Source organism: Microcaecilia unicolor, chromosome 7, assembly GCF_901765095.1.
Source record: "Microcaecilia unicolor chromosome 7, aMicUni1.1, whole genome shotgun sequence".
Classification (NCBI taxonomy): Eukaryota; Metazoa; Chordata; class Amphibia; order Gymnophiona; family Siphonopidae; genus Microcaecilia; species Microcaecilia unicolor.
The window spans coordinates 114,309,284-114,324,990 of NC_044037.1; the positions used below are offsets into that span (position 1 = coordinate 114,309,284).

Below are 15,707 nucleotides of genomic sequence, written 5' to 3' on the forward strand. Positions count from 1 at the left end.
TAGGAAGCAGAGAGTAGGATTGCGTGGCCAGTATTCTCAGTGGAGGAGGGTAGTTAGTGGGGTCCCGCAGGGGTCTGTGCTGGGTCCGTTGCTTTTAATGTATTTATAAATGACCTAGAGATGGGAATAACTAGTGAGGTAATTAAATTCGCCGATGACACAAAATTATTCAGGGTCGTCAAGTCGCAGGAGGAATGTGAACGATTACAGGAGGACCTTGCGAGACTGGGAGAATGGGCGTGCAAGTGGCAGATGAAGTTCAATGTTGACAAGTGCAAAGTGATGCATGTGGGTAAGAGGAACCCGAATTATAGCTACGTCTTGCAAGGTTCCGCGTTAGGAGTTACGGATCAAGAAAGGGATCTGGGTGTCGTCGTCGATGATACGCTGAAACCTTCTGCTCAGTGTGCTGCTGCGGCTAGGAAAGCGAATAGAATGTTGGGTGTTATTAGGAAGGGTATGGAGTCCAGGTGTGCGGATGTTATAATGCCGTTGTATCGCTCCATGGTGCGACCGCACCTGGAGTATTGTGTTCAGTACTGGTCTCCGTATCTCAAAAAAGATATAGTAGAATTGGAAAAGGTACAGCGAAGGGCGACGAAAATGATAGTGGGGATGGGACGACTTTCCTATGAAGAGAGGCTGAGAAGGCTAGGGCTTTTCAGCTTGGAGAAGAGACGGCTGAGGGGAGATATGATAGAAGTGTATAAAATAATGAGTGGAATGGATCGGGTGGATGTGAAGCGACTGTTCACGCTATCCAAAAATACTAGGACTAGAGGGCATGAGTTGAAGCTACAGTGTGGTAAATTTAAAACGAATCGGAGAAAATTTTTCTTCACCCAACGTGTAATTAGACTCTGGAATTCGTTGCCGGAGAACGTGGTACGGGCGGTTAGCTTGACGGAGTTTAAAAAGGGGTTAGATAGATTCCTAAAGGACAAGTCCATAGACCGCTATTAAATGGACTTGGAAAAATTCCGCATTTTTAGGTATAACTTGTCTGGAATGTTTTTACGTTTGGGGAGCGTGCCAGGTGCCCTTGACCTGGATTGGCCACTGTCGGTGACAGGATGCTGGGCTAGATGGACCTTTGGTCTTTCCCAGTATGGCACTACTTATGTACTTATGTACTTATAAGGTATCTAATTAAACTCCTAACTGCTGCAGCCTTGGGTGATTTATTTCTTCCTAGGTATTGGTGGGTGAATCACCATATGGGGAAGGATAAATGCACCCTAAAAAATAAAAAGTCCTGACTTGAATCCAATAGTGATGCTGTGGCAGGACCTGAAACAAGCAGTTCATGCATGAAAACCTACGAATGTGTCTGAATTAAAACAGTTCTGCAAAGAAGAGCGGGCTAAGGTTCCTCAACAGCAATGCAAAAGACTGAAGCAACAACAGAGTTCAGCTGCTTCCTAGGAAGCTGATACTTCAAAGGGTCTCAGACCCTCAGCAAGCCACTGTCCACATAATTAACACTCCATTGTTAACTGCTCCCAAGACAAACCATCTTTAGCTATACCCTTAAACTATACAAGTCTTCGTGCAGTGAATCCCTAACAAAGAAAAACAATATTTCTGACTTAAATGAGACTGTTTAAGTGAATTTAGAAAAAAAGAGTTAAACAGAAAATTGACTCAATATTTTGTACTGAATAAAGATAACCAAGGTTAACATATCAAGACCCAAGTTTTGTGGAGATTTAAAAACAGTACTGTATTAGAAATTTCCCTGGCTACATTCCAAGGTGTGCTTCAAGCACAGGCAGCTCCTTGTGACTCTGGGCAAGTCACTTAGCCCTCCATTGCCCCATGTAAGCCGTATTGAGCCTGCCATGAGTGGGAAAGCGCGGGGTACAAATGTAACAAAAAATAAAAAAATTTAAAAAATGACGCCCCTTTGTCTTACAAATACCTGAACTGCTCAGATAACCACCTCCCCCCTCCATTGTCTGCAGTAATTCCAATCCTGCAACTTGAATAAGATAATTATCTGGATTTGTGACCAAGAGAGCTACAAGTTGGCCTGCTGCCCTAAACTCTCCCTTCAAAGCTGCATGACTGACTATGGAAGAACGGCAGCCTGATACAGGAGCCCAAGGAGTGCTTACAAATACCTATCCTGCTCAGCTCTGTACTTATAACTATACCTCAAACAGCAAATAAAATAAATTAACAACTCTATAACAGAAGAGCTACACTGTGGCCTCTTGCCCGATCTAAACTCCCCCTACTGCTGTAGGACAGACTATGGAAGAATGGCAGATTAAATGAGGAACCCTACCTAATTATAGTGAGTATTAGCATCATTTTGAAGCCTACCACATTGGCACATCCACACCTCCCCACCTTATGAGCACCTGAAACACCATGAACTCTCCTCGCCATCGGTGGCATCTACCTTCATGGAGGTCTCCATTATGAAGTCTTTAACAGCGCACATTTAGGACTGATAAGGACAATACCACGGCTTTACCTTTTCTCTTCCCCATTCTCTGGGGAGCGCACCTACTTCTTCAGGTATTCTGGCGTAAAACAGGAACTCAACTAACGTACGTCCTCCCTCAACGCCATCTTGGATCCTCCAGTTTGGGACACTCTTTGTCTGGTTTCTCCTCAGAGGCCGGTCTGATATGGGTAACCCTACAGCATAGCCCTCAGAGTCATTGAAACACTGAAGCCCCTCCACTCCGACAAGGTGGTGTCCCTTCGGAGGGGCACATCGGGCAGCAGCCTACCAGATAACTTAGGCCCAGATGCATCAACCATACGTAAAAAAATCTAAAACGTAAAAGTGCTTACCGAATTTTAAAAAATGAAGAATGCATCAAAAAAACAAGTCGCACATGTTCGGTGCGGTATTGTAAAGTACAATGCATTACAGATTCATTAAACTGGTGTAATCTCACAGAGGTGAGAGGCGCTGCGTGGGCCCGGTGAGGCGGAGGGGGTGGGGTCCGGTGGAGGGGGGAGCGGCGGTGACAACCTCAGGGAGGCGGAGCATGGGGGCGGAGGATGGCGGGAGGCGGAGCTGTAGGAGAAAGTAGAGCGAAAGGGAGGGGGTCGGGGCTGCTAAAATCTTGATTTTTTAATGCAGGGGGAAGCGGGGAGCAGCAGGGACTTCGGTGGGGGGGGGCGGCAAGGCCGTCCATACAGGACACTCCTGACGAGCGCCTTTGCCCCCTCCCGATCCTTTTTTGATTTTGTTTTCATTTTCTATTTTATACAGAGGGAAGCGGGGAGCCGCGTGTTTGTGTTGTTTATCTCACTTTTCTTTTTAAACATGCCAGCTTGGATTTTTATGCTGTAGGGGGAAGCGGGGAGATGACAGCTCAGGCCTTAACCACAGCTCTGACCGCATGTTAAATTTATCACAGTAAATGATTCAGTGCAATCGTTGGTATGGTTAGTGCATCCCGAATTGTCCACATTTCAATGGTAGTTACTTGTTTGCATTCTGTTTTCGTTAGCTGCTAGCGTCGTCGGAAAATGGCCTTTAATGCATGCTACGGTTGAAAATTTCTTCGTTAAAGGGTCGTTAAGGTTTAGTGCATCTGGGCCTTAGTGCCTAATCCTTTACCCGTAATCTATAACCCGTCTAGAAAACCCTGTACTAAGAAACACCCTAATTGTAATGTCAGATATCTGCCAAGCAATGCCAATATATACCGTCAGAACACTTCTGTGGTTACAGACCAGAACCAAATGGCTAACATTCAAAGGCCTAAATAACTTTGCTACCTTTTGCAATTATCCAAACAATTCTCCCCCTTGGAACACAAGTCTCAACTCATTCCTGTCCCCGCCATTTACATCAATGCCAGGTCTGTGGGAAACAAGGCTCTCTTACTCAGGGATATGCTAGAATCTTCAGATCTGGGCTTTCTGTTTATCTCACAGAAGTTGATAGTCCGATACTGCACCACATCTATCCATCCAGTTATGGTATTTTTCATTCTCCAAGACAGGGTAAAAAAGGAGGCGGACTTGCTCTTATCTTTAAGAGTTTTTTCCATATGTCTTTAGTTAGATCTGGGGAGCTTGGTCCAAGGCAGAACCTCTAGTTGAAGAGATTACATCATCTGCCATATCACAATTTTCAAGGATTATTTTCCTGGGAGATTTAAACCTACACAGAAAATAATGCAGACACTGATGTCCACAACTTCAAATCATTCCTGAAGGACTGCGAACTAACTACATTCTCCGAGGGTGCAACTCATGAAAAAGGCCATATATTTGACTTCATGACTTCCTATCCTAATAACTTGATTAGTTCTTTCAAATGGAAGCCAGTACCATGGTCTGACCACTTCCAACTGGATTTCACCATTGATATCTGTATGTCAAGCTTAACCAGACACAAGTCATCCAAACTCATCTCCACCAGAGGTAAAATCAACAAGGACAATTTTTGGTCTCAGCTAACAGATTCCTTAACTACCACATCTCCTACACATGGTTCGATCAAATCCCGCTGGGACACCAAGGTGAAAGCCATTCTAGACAAAATTGCTCCATTTACCACTAAAAACATCAAGACATCCAGAAATTCGCCATGGTTTACAGAGGAACTATCCATCCTAAAAAAAGAATGTTGACAACTTGAAAAGCAATGGAGAAAGAACAAAGATACCACTGATAAGTCCAAATGGAAGTCAGCCTTCCAATGCTACAAAAAGAAGGTAGCAGACTCAAAACGCCAATACTATAGCAGCCTAATAGGTCAAGATTATCTTGACAACAAAAAACTTTTCTCCTTAGTTAAAACACTAGCTTCCAATAATAAAGATGAACATTCACAGAAAACATGTCCCACCGCCCAAGACCTAGCTGATCATTTTGCTAACAAGATCTTCCAAAGTAGGTCTGAACTATCTAAAGTTACACCAACAGAGGAAAATAGTCCAACCTGTAGTTCAGCCTTAATCGCCGGAGATCCTACAACCCAAGGACTCAAAACTGATCAAAACTGAGAATCTTTTCAACCACTAACAGCTGAAAATGTAAGATCAATGCTGTTGAAATGCTCCCGAGCTAACTGCTCCCTGAATCAATGCCAAAACACCTACTCAAATCCATCCCTATGGAAGCAGTAAACTGGTTACTCTATAATCTCAATGAGCTGTTAAAAACTGGCTGTCTTCCTCCTGATATGGGCAAAATTGTTCTCACTCCACTACTGAAGGGATCTAGGCTAGACGTAACATCGCCTGCAAACTACCGTCCAGTGGCAAGCATATCCCTTTTTGCTAAAGTATTAGAAACCTACATTAGTAAACATCTCTCTTTATATCTGGAAAAATTATCTATTTTACACTGGCCACTAGCTGGATTCAGATCGTCACATAGTATGGAAACATTGCTGTTAGTTCTAACTACACATGTCAAACAACACTTATGCAAAGGCAACCAAGTAATTCTCCAATTTGATATATCAGCAATGTTCAATGTGGTTGACCACACATTGCTACTCAAACATCTGGTTAAGATAGGAATAACAGAGACTGTGTTCAAATAGTTCAGCGAATTCCTTCCAAATCAAAGCTATTCTGTCAAGGAAAACAACCAACCTTCCAACTTCTGGCCTCCTAACTGTAGGGTCCTGCAGGGATCTCCCCTCTCACCTATCCTGTTCAATCTCTTTACGTTATCCCTTGCCTCAATACACCTGGGACTTAATGAACTACTATTGTCCTATGCAGATGATATCCTGCTTTTCTTACCAGTAACAGCACCAAACATAGATCCAACTCAGTCTGTAGCGAATGGTATGACTGATGTTAGCATCTGGGCCCTGATCAATAAACTGAAATTGAATATACAAAAAAAACAAGGTCCTAGGGTTCCAAAATCAGGGAGTTGAGGTCCCAACATCAATATCTTTGATTAATGGTCAAATCTTTACAGTTGAATCTGAAACCAGAGTACAAGGGGTTTTTCTTGATTCCTCACTCACCTTCTCTTCCCATATTAATCAGCTATGGAAGAAAACACTATTCAAAATGAGACAGCTACGTCTAGTCAGATCCTTCTTCGACCAAAAAGCCTTCGCACTACTAGTCTATCTCACTTGGATTACTGTAACGTTCTATTTCTTGGTATTTAGTGTCAATATCAGAAAAAATTGCAAATCATACAGAACACAGCTGCTAGACTTATATACAGATTGAATAGATATACTAGTGTTTTAACTCATCTAAACAAACTGCACTGGCTTCGCATAGCAGAAAGACTCAGGTTCAAAGCTGGTTGTTTAGTTTTTCAAATCTTACAGGGCTTCACCTCTGAACTGCTAAGACCACTTCGTTATGTCTGTTCCAGTCTAACAGACTGAAACACTAACTGATGATAGCATCATCATTCCAAAAGACAATTCCGATTTTTACCTCTCTATTCCCCGTTCTTGTAGTCAAAATATGGAACTCTCTACCTATTCCCATCAGAACAGAAAACAGCTACCTCAACTTCAGGAAGAGTCTAAAAACTTTTCTCTTTCCAAAGACTGCTTCATAACAATCCATCATTATCCATTATCATTTCCTTAATGTTTTTAGTCTCATGCATTACACCAATGGTCTCTAATGTTTCTCATATCTCACACTAATACTAGTTGCTTTTGTGTTACCTAGAATGTAAACCACACTGAACCCTGAAAAGGGGATAGTAGTGGAATACAAGAATTGATTTGAATTTGATGCCTCCTTTCTTCTTCATTTTTTTGCCATCTCCCCCCACCCCAAGGGATACTGGGATCTATTACAGTTTTGGGGGAAAAAATGCTGACATAAACTGTTGATCATCAGACACTCCTTGCTCAGCTGTAGAATTTCGGCATCAAAGGCACTGTTCTGGATTGATTTAGTTAATATCTTGCTAACTGGACTTTTCAAGTCTTGGTTAATTCCTCTCCTTTGCAGATTTATTCAGTTCGCACTGCAGTGACTGGCTCAGACACATACAGGAAACATAATATTTTTTTAAAAAACAAGAAGCTGCAGGCAAGCATGCCACAACATTTTGCATCTGCCTCCCCCCCCCCCCCAATCCTAGACCTTGACAAACCTCCCCCAAACCCAACACCTTCTCCTGCCCCTCCCCTGAAAAAATATCCTTGGAGTCTAGCAGTATGCCCCCCCCACACTCCTTTATATGGCAGACTGACCCCGCTTGGTGCATCCCAAGATGAACAGCACAGGGCACCACCATTTTGAAGATAACGGCGCTGGAAGAAGGAGTGGGTAGGCATCATTCCTGCCTCATTTTAAGGTGTGGTGTCTGGAGGAGGCATGGGCAAGAAGTCTCCAGAAGGGGTTGCCACTAGACACCAAGAACCTTTTATTTTTTAGTTAGGTTTGGGGGCATGTGGGAGGGGTGCCACTAGACATCAGGGATATTTTTAGGGGTCAGGTCGTAGCAGTTGAGGGGGGGGGTCAGGGAGTTGGGTGCCACTAGACACCAGGAATATTTTTTTGGGGGGGTCGGTCATGTTGGGGAGAGAGATACCAGGGACCTTCGCAGAAAGAAATCCACAGCAGGATGGTCAGGTTAGAGGGAGAGAGAAGGTGCCATTAGACACCCATTCCTTTCAAACATTGTTCTGTCTGAGCTTGAGTGGGAGTCCTCCAACTGAATTGCTGCCAGTAGGGACGGTGCTTCAAAATTGTGTTTTCAATCACTAGGGACAGGCAGGTTCCCAGGAGTCCTTCAGAACTTGTCTGACCCTCATTATTGAAAATGTGATAGTAAAACAGCACCCCCAACACCTACTGGCAGGACTGTAGGTGGAGGACTCCCGCACAGCTTAGAGGGAACAGTGCTCTCAACTAACTCTTCTATGCTGCCCTGGACCTGGCAAAAAAAGTTTCCCGTACACAATTGGGCTCATTTTCGAAAGAGAAGGATGCCCATCTTTCGACATAAATCGGAAGATGGCCGTCCTTCTCAAAGGGTCATCCAAATCGGTATAATCGAAAGCTGATTTTGGATGTCCCCAACTGCTTTCCGTCGCAGGGATGGCCAAAGTTCAAGGGGGCGTATCGGAGGCATAGCGAAGGCAGGGCATGGGCATGCCTAACACTTGGACGTCCTTAACCCATAATCAAAAGAAACAAGGATGTCCCTGACGAACACTTAGACGACTTTACCTGGTCGTGTTTTTCTTACGACCAAGGCACAAAAACGTGCCCGAAATGACCAGATGACCCTTATTCCCCCTGTGGTCCCTAACCCCCTCCCACCCTCAAAAAACATCTTTAAAAATACTGATTGCCAGCCTCTATGCCAGCCTCAGATGTCATACTCAGTACTGCATATTGGCTGAGACCAGCCTAAGCTCCACCAGCAGTATGCAGGTCCCTGGAGCAGTTTTAGTGGGTGCAGTGCACTTCAGGCAGGCGGACCCAGGCCCATCCCCCCCCCACCTGTTACATTTGTGGAGGAAACAGCAAGCCCTCCAAAACCCACCACAAACCCACTGTACCCACATCTGGGTGCCCCCCTTCACCCGTAAGGGCTATGGTAGTGGTGTACCGTTATGGGTAGTGGGTTTTGGGGGGCTCAGCACACAAGGTAAGGGAGCTATATACCTGGGAGCAATTTATGAAGTCCAATGCAGTGCCCCCTAGGGTGCTCGGTTGCTGTCCTGGCATGTCAGGGGGACCAGTGCACTAGAAATGCTGGCTCCTCCCACGACCAAATGGCTTGCATTTGGTCGTTTCTGAGATGGACGTCCTTGGTTTCGATTAACGCCGAAAATCAGAAACGATCAAGTCTAGGGACGACCAAATCTAGGGACAACCAAATTTAAGGCTTTGGACGTCCCTGACGGTATTTTCGAAACAAAAAATGAACGTCCATCTTGTTTTGAAAATACGGGTTTCCCCGCCCCTACATCGGGAAGTTTTGCGAGGACATCCATATCAAAACATGGACGTCCCTTTCAAAAATGCCCCTCAATGTGCATCAAACATTTTTTTTTTTTATTACATGGCCGCAGAATTGTTAATGACTGCATTACCATAGATTTTAATGTGGTGTGCAGTAATGGTTTCCACACGAGCACACACACTGAAACCATTTTTGTACTGGTTGGCCAGTAAAACCTGTGGTATAACCAGGTTAAATCCATGGTAATAATGCTTTTTTTTTTTTTAATAATAACAGCTTAATGGTTTGTTAGTCCATGATGATGCAACAGTGCAAAAAACATTGGATGTCCACTTTCAGCTGCTTGCTGGAATACATTTATGAGTATTCACCATTAAGATCCGTCTATGTAGAACTGGACTCTTTCTTCATGCTTTGTGGTCTTAGTACAGCCACCAATTGCTTGCTGGTTTTGTTTAAGGCACAAAGAACAGCTGGGAATTTTGTCAGTGATCCCTTGGCTGTTGCAGTTGTAAATGCCAGAAGAACTTGTATTCTCCCCCCCCCCCCCCCCCCACACACCACCACCACACATACCAATCCTTACTCCTCTCCCTAAAATATATTGTCCCCTTTGTGTCTTACCTGTTGGATTGGGCAAGGTCGAAGCACTCAACACTGGTTGGGTTCCTCTGGACCCTCTGAAAGAGGGCAGTGTAGAAGTCCAGGTCCCAAGAGTCAAAGGCCAGACCTGTGACAGGGGTGGAGGGCAGGGAGTATAAAAAAATGGCTTAGAGTCCAGCAATGGTAACCAAGGAGAAAAGAATGAAAAACAAGATAAATCAGAAAGGAACATCATCCCTCTTCTTTCCCCCTCCCCACATTCTGTTTTCCTCTTTTCCCCCAAACCATCCTGTACTTACCCAATTCCTGGTTGGCTCTCTCCAGGGCAGCACAACCCTCCCCAATCACATCTATTTCGTGGACCAACTCAGGCTGAGTGGACACTAGGAAGCTTTCAACAGGTCTTTCATAGAGACATTCTGTCATCCGGTCGTACAGGGAGGAGACAACATGCTGCTCCTCTGATGGGGTAGGAGTCTTCACAAACTTAGGGGAAATAGTGATAAACTATGTTCAGTGTTCACATCAGGAAGGAAGCATATTCACCTTCTCTCCTTTTAACTATCATCTGGAAGTCATTATGCACAACTGTTCTCGTTCCTCCTAGCCCAAGTAGCTTTCATGTATAACCTATCATCTTAGTGCTCCCAAATCCAGCTCTGATAAAGGAGCAACTGTTCACAGTCTTTCCCTCAAAACTGAAGTTGAGCAATGCAAAAAATGATACCCAAATCAATAACCTCCTTCTCTGCCTTCCTCATACCTTGATGAGATATCTCCGGGAGCACTCGATACGGTCCACACTCTCTAAACCTATCCCATGGCAGATGGACACTGCATTGGTAGACATGGCTGTGGAAAAGTTCAACCTACGAGGAACAAACTGAAAAATGTCTATATGGCAGAGCTGCAGCGACATTAGAGAAACCCTGCTACTGCACCTGTGTGGGAAGGGCTTTAAAGTTGTTGTTTTTTTTGTTAACTTTATGATATAAATCATGGGGGGGGAGAGATGATGGGAGAGTATAGTGTGATGTGGTAGGAGACTCAGGCAGTAACAGCTCTAGGCATCACCCTGAAGAAACAACTCGAGTGATCCTGAAACTTTGAGACTATACTGTCTGGAGGTAGGACAAAAGAGGGAGAGGGATATAGAAGGTTACATTTTTAAAATTGCTACAATTGTACAATGTCTACTGTAATAGCTGTATATATGTCTGAAAATAACAACAGTGTTATAACATATATATTTTCTGATTGCATTTGTAGTTTAATAAAATATATATCTTGACTCTACAGCTATATCTTCTCATGTTATTCTTTGGCTCTCTTTTTCCTTTTGCGGCCCCAATATATTTTACTTACTTAAATTTATTCCCTTATTTGAATGCCCTTTAATACACACACACCACCCGATATTCAAAGCAATTTAAGCAGGCAGGAGAGACTCCTGCCCACTTAAATCACTCATGACCACCCAACTGCCAATATTCAGTGGCACTTAACAGGGCAATATCACTGAATATTGGTTCTGGCTGGCCATTAAGAAAGTGGGCAGGTCAGGGGCGGTATATGTGGTAGGGTTGGGGAGGGGCCAGCAGTCATGCAGGTGCCAGCAATACCAAAAGCCAGCACCTGCACAGCTAAGTGGGCGAGCTTAATACTTCATTTGAGCAGGGAACCGCATAACGTTCAAAATGTTCACCAGCCTGGAAATATCCCCTTTCTGATCCCCTTCCCCCTCTGGAACAGCCCTCCCCCACCTTTTGATCCCCATCCCCTAACCAAGCAATACACCCGCCCCCCCCCCCCCCCCCAAAACCAGGGCCTACTTCACATCCCTGATGATCCACTGAGAGTGTTGGGGGCAGGAGCAAACACCACTCGCTCCTGCTCCGAGCGGCTGCCTCCGCAAAATGGCCGCTGCAACCTCTAGTGGCAGCCTTGTGGTACTACTGAGTACTGCGAGGCTGCTGTGAGAGGACGCAGCAGCCATTTTGATTAGGCAGCGACTAGGGGCATGAACAAGTGGGCTTTGCTCCTACCCTCAATGCCCTCACTGGACCACCAGGGATGTAAGGCAGATCGGAGGTGAGGTGGGGTATTGCTTAGTTTGAGGGGAAGAGGATTGAAAGGTGGGGCTGTTTCAGGTGGAGAGGGATCAGGAGCAGGGACATTCCATGGAGAGAGTAGGTGGGGCATCAGGGGGCTGAAGAACATTTTAAACATTATGCGGGTCCCAACCAATATTAAGTAGAAGCCCACATAACTGTCTTATATGGGCCTTGGCTGAATATTGGCATAAGCTCCACCAGCCACTGGATTTACAATTAGCCTCGGATATTCAGTGCCAGTGTCCGCACGTGTGATCCAGCACGAATATCTGGGGCTAAATTTAGCACTGACAGTCAGCATTTTAAAAAATGCTGACCACTGCCAGCAGAATATCAGCCGGACACTTTTTTCTTTTGAAACTACTACTACTACTACTACTATTTAGCATTTCTATAGCGCTACAAGGCGTACGGAGCGCTGCACAAACATAGAAGAAAGACAGTCCCTGCTCAAAGAGCTGAAACCTTCTTAACCATGCTTTAGCTATTTGTTTGTACTAATGCTTTACAAGAGAAGTACCAATGTAAGTCTGCAAGGACCTCTGATGAGCACTCACTGCTTTCTACATATCAAAATAATGCCTGCATTGGGTTCAGATGGTGTTCATTACTAAATCACCTCCTCCCCATATTTATTCCAATTCATATCAAATAATGCAGCTAAGCAGAAGGCACAATGAAAAAAAAAGCAAATATCTGAATAATTTTATTCTAATAATTGACTGAACTACTGCAATATTGATTTGGCAATGTTTCCACACCGAGAGGATGCAATAATTTTATTTTGAGTTTTTAGAGTTAGTTTTAAGTTACAAATCTAATGGTTAGCAGTTAAGGGGTGAAAAACCCAGTACTGCATCAAGTTTTGCACCTTATTATGAACTCATAATCCAGCAAACAAATTTTATAGCTTGCACAGGGGACTTACCGGGGCCCAATTTCCACCAAAAGGGCACAGGACTCAGCAGCAAGGAATGAGGTGCTCGAAACTCCTTCAGTAACAAAAGGGCAGCTGAAGAGCCAGTGAAGGATTTTTGCCTGTTGTGCATCTGGAGGGGAATCTCCTGCACACAAAAATCATGGGATTAATATCTTCAGCTTCATCTTTGAAGTTTCTCAGAATATATTAATCATCACACAGAGAAATGTAGTCCAAGACCAAGAAAATGTGGCAGAAAGAAACAGAAATATTTCCCATCATTCTGGATGCCATAGTGTTCATCAAAAAGAACTTCCAAGTGCATCTGGAAAGGGTGTCTATATATGTTACACTTTACAAACTCCAGAAGGATGTTCTCTTGGGCAGAATGCAAGTACTACGCCGAGCATTCACAATAAATTTGAGAGATTGAGTTCATGCTCCACATACCCTGGTTCAGGAGTGAGGTTCATTTCTGTCATGGTATGCACAAAAAATAACCTATTTGGAGAAATTGCCCTCAGAGAGAAATTAACCCATTTGGAGATACTGCTCCAGATGGACTGCCCAGACATATTTCTTCCAAGTGAAACATACATATAGGAGAATCACAATAAAAAGCAGCTGCTGCATCAGAAATAGGCAAATTACATCATGAAGGCAAACGTGAAGTAGGACAAATGAATCCCGAAGATGAATATTTCTCCAACCTCTCCCTCCCCCACAGTAACAATACAACAGCCAGTCTCATGCTATATATATACTGTGATCCTGCAACCAACACTCTCATTTGATCATCAGAGATGTGAGGTAGGCCCAGATTTTTTTTTTTTTTGGGGGGGGGGGGGGGGGGTGGGTATTGCTTGGTTAAGCAGTGACTTTGATAGCTGATGGACACAGTATAGTGCAAGTGTGCAAGTGTGCTTATTCTGAATTTATGAGCTTTTCAGGTGATGTTTTCTCTTGTGCACCACTCTGGATAAGGGTGTTATATAAATATTAATGAAATGGAAAAAATGAAATGAAAATATCAATTACAAAGTGTCTTTCTGAAGACAGAAAAGTTAAGCACACTGTCCAACCACTGCTGAGGCAGATTGTTTTCAAATTAGAGTAAAGTCTTGATTACCCGACCTAAACATAACAGACCCTTTATTGGATAAATGAAAAGTTGGATAAAATGGAAAACAATGGTAACCTCTCAAACATTGCAGAAACAAGCACAGTTCCCACTCGTAACAGCTGTAAAGTAGGGCCTCGGGTTCGGAAAACAGAAAGAGAAGTTAAACAATGCAGAAACAAAGGCAGTAAAAGTAGGGTCCTGGCTCACAATGGTGGTAAAAGTAGGATCCCTGGTTCGGAAAATGGAAAGAGAAGCCACATGATGTCACCAGGGGTCTGTTGGATATGCCGGATTGTCGGATCAGCGAAGGTCGGATAATTGAGTCTGTACTGTAGAAAAATAGCCTTGTGTGCCCTTAATAGACAATGGAGCCATTTTATTAAAGCCTAGTGTGCAATAATGGACTATAGAGTACACTAACAGACTTATTTTTGAAAGAGAAGGGCGCCATCTTTCGACACAAATCGAAAGATGGGCGTCCTTCTCACAGGGTTGCCCAAATCGGCATAATCAAAAGCCGATTTTGGGCGTCCCAAACTGCTTTCCATCGCGGGGACGACCAAAGTTCACGGGGGCATGTCAGAGGCATAGTGAAGGCCGGACTGGGGCGTGCGTGCCTAACACATGGGCGTCCTCAACTGATAATGGAAAAAAGAAGGGCGTCCATGACGAACACTTGGACAACTTTACCTGGTCCTTTTTTTCTTACGACCAAGACACAAAAATGTGCCCTAAATGACCAGATGACCACCGGAGGGGATGACCTCCCCTTACTCCTCCACTGATCACTAACCCCCTCCCACCCTCAAAAAAACAATTTTTTCAATATTTTTTCAGCCTCTATGCCAGCCTCAAATATCATACCCAGCTCCATGACAGCAGTATGCAGGTCCCTGGAGCAGTTTTAGTGATAGCAGTGCACTTCAGGCAGGCGGACCCAGGCCCATCCCCCCCCCCCCCCCCCCCCACCTGTTACACTTGTGGTGGTAAATGTGAGCCCTTCAAAACCCACCACAAACCCACTGTACCCACATCTAGGTGCCCCCCTTCACCCATGAGGGCTATGATAGTGGTGTACAGTTGTGGGTGGTGGGTTTTGGGGGGGCTCAACACACAAGGTAAGGGAGCTATGTACCTGGGAGCAATTTATGAAGTCTACTGCAGTGCCCCCTAGGGTGCCCGGTTGGTGTCTTGGCATGTCAGGGGGACCAGTGCACTATGAATGCTGGCTCCTCCCACGCTCCTCCCACAACCAAAGGGCTTGGATATGGTCGTTTCTGAGATAGGCGTCCTCGGTTGACATTATCGCCGAAAATCGGGGATGACCATCTCTAAGGTCGACCTAAATTTCGCAATTTGGGCGTCCCCGACCATATTATTGAAATGAAAGATGGCTGCCCATCTTGTTTCCATAATACGGGTTTCCCCGCCCCTTCGCTGGGACATCCTGCGAGGACATCCTCAGGAAAACGTGGGCGCCCCTTTCGATTATGCCCCTCTACGTGCCACATGGCCCATAGGTATAAAATGGGCTGTGCAGCATTTAGTGCACGCTAATGTCCGTTCACACGTGCTAAGCATTAGTAGGCATCATTACTATAGAAATACGCAATAACTGGTTAAACTTCTCCAAACAATGCCAATAATAAATCCAATTTAACTAGACTGAACGTAAGACAATCTTTCTTTTCCCTGGACTCTAGGATATTTAGACCTTGAGGCACGCCAATTTTATGCCTATGAGAAGGCTGAGATCAGAATTCAGACATCCAGGTCTGGACGTACTCAGTTCCAACAGTAATTTATAAAGGCTCTGCTGAATGTGGAACATTTTGTGAAATACATATAAGGAGGTGCAGGAGAGTGAACATGTTTTTGTCTGCACATGTAGAGAAAGCAAACAGCCAAAAGAAGCACAAGCAGCCTTCAAGATATGAGGCGTCTCAACTGTACTTTATTAATTAGACTAGACATGGTCCATGTTTCAACTAGAAACACCTGCTTCAGGGGTCTAATAGTGGTACCTGTATCCAAAGAAAACACTTCATCCAGT

The 15,707-nt window shown here is 44.4% G+C and overlaps 1 protein-coding gene across 1 annotated transcript in view; it reads right to left on the reverse strand.

The window, feature by feature from the left end:
- PFAS (phosphoribosylformylglycinamidine synthase) overlaps positions 1-15,707 on the reverse strand; it is a 154,786-nt gene that overhangs the window by 100,257 nt on the left and 38,822 nt on the right. Inside the window, exons 4-7 of the mRNA XM_030210241.1 lie at positions 12,541-12,676; positions 10,262-10,367; positions 9,798-9,984; positions 9,520-9,625 (exon numbers count right to left, since the gene is read on the reverse strand). Coding sequence (XP_030066101.1) covers positions 9,520-9,625; positions 9,798-9,984; positions 10,262-10,367; positions 12,541-12,676 — 535 coding nt within the window. The remainder of the gene's footprint in view (positions 1-9,519; positions 9,626-9,797; positions 9,985-10,261; positions 10,368-12,540; positions 12,677-15,707) is intronic.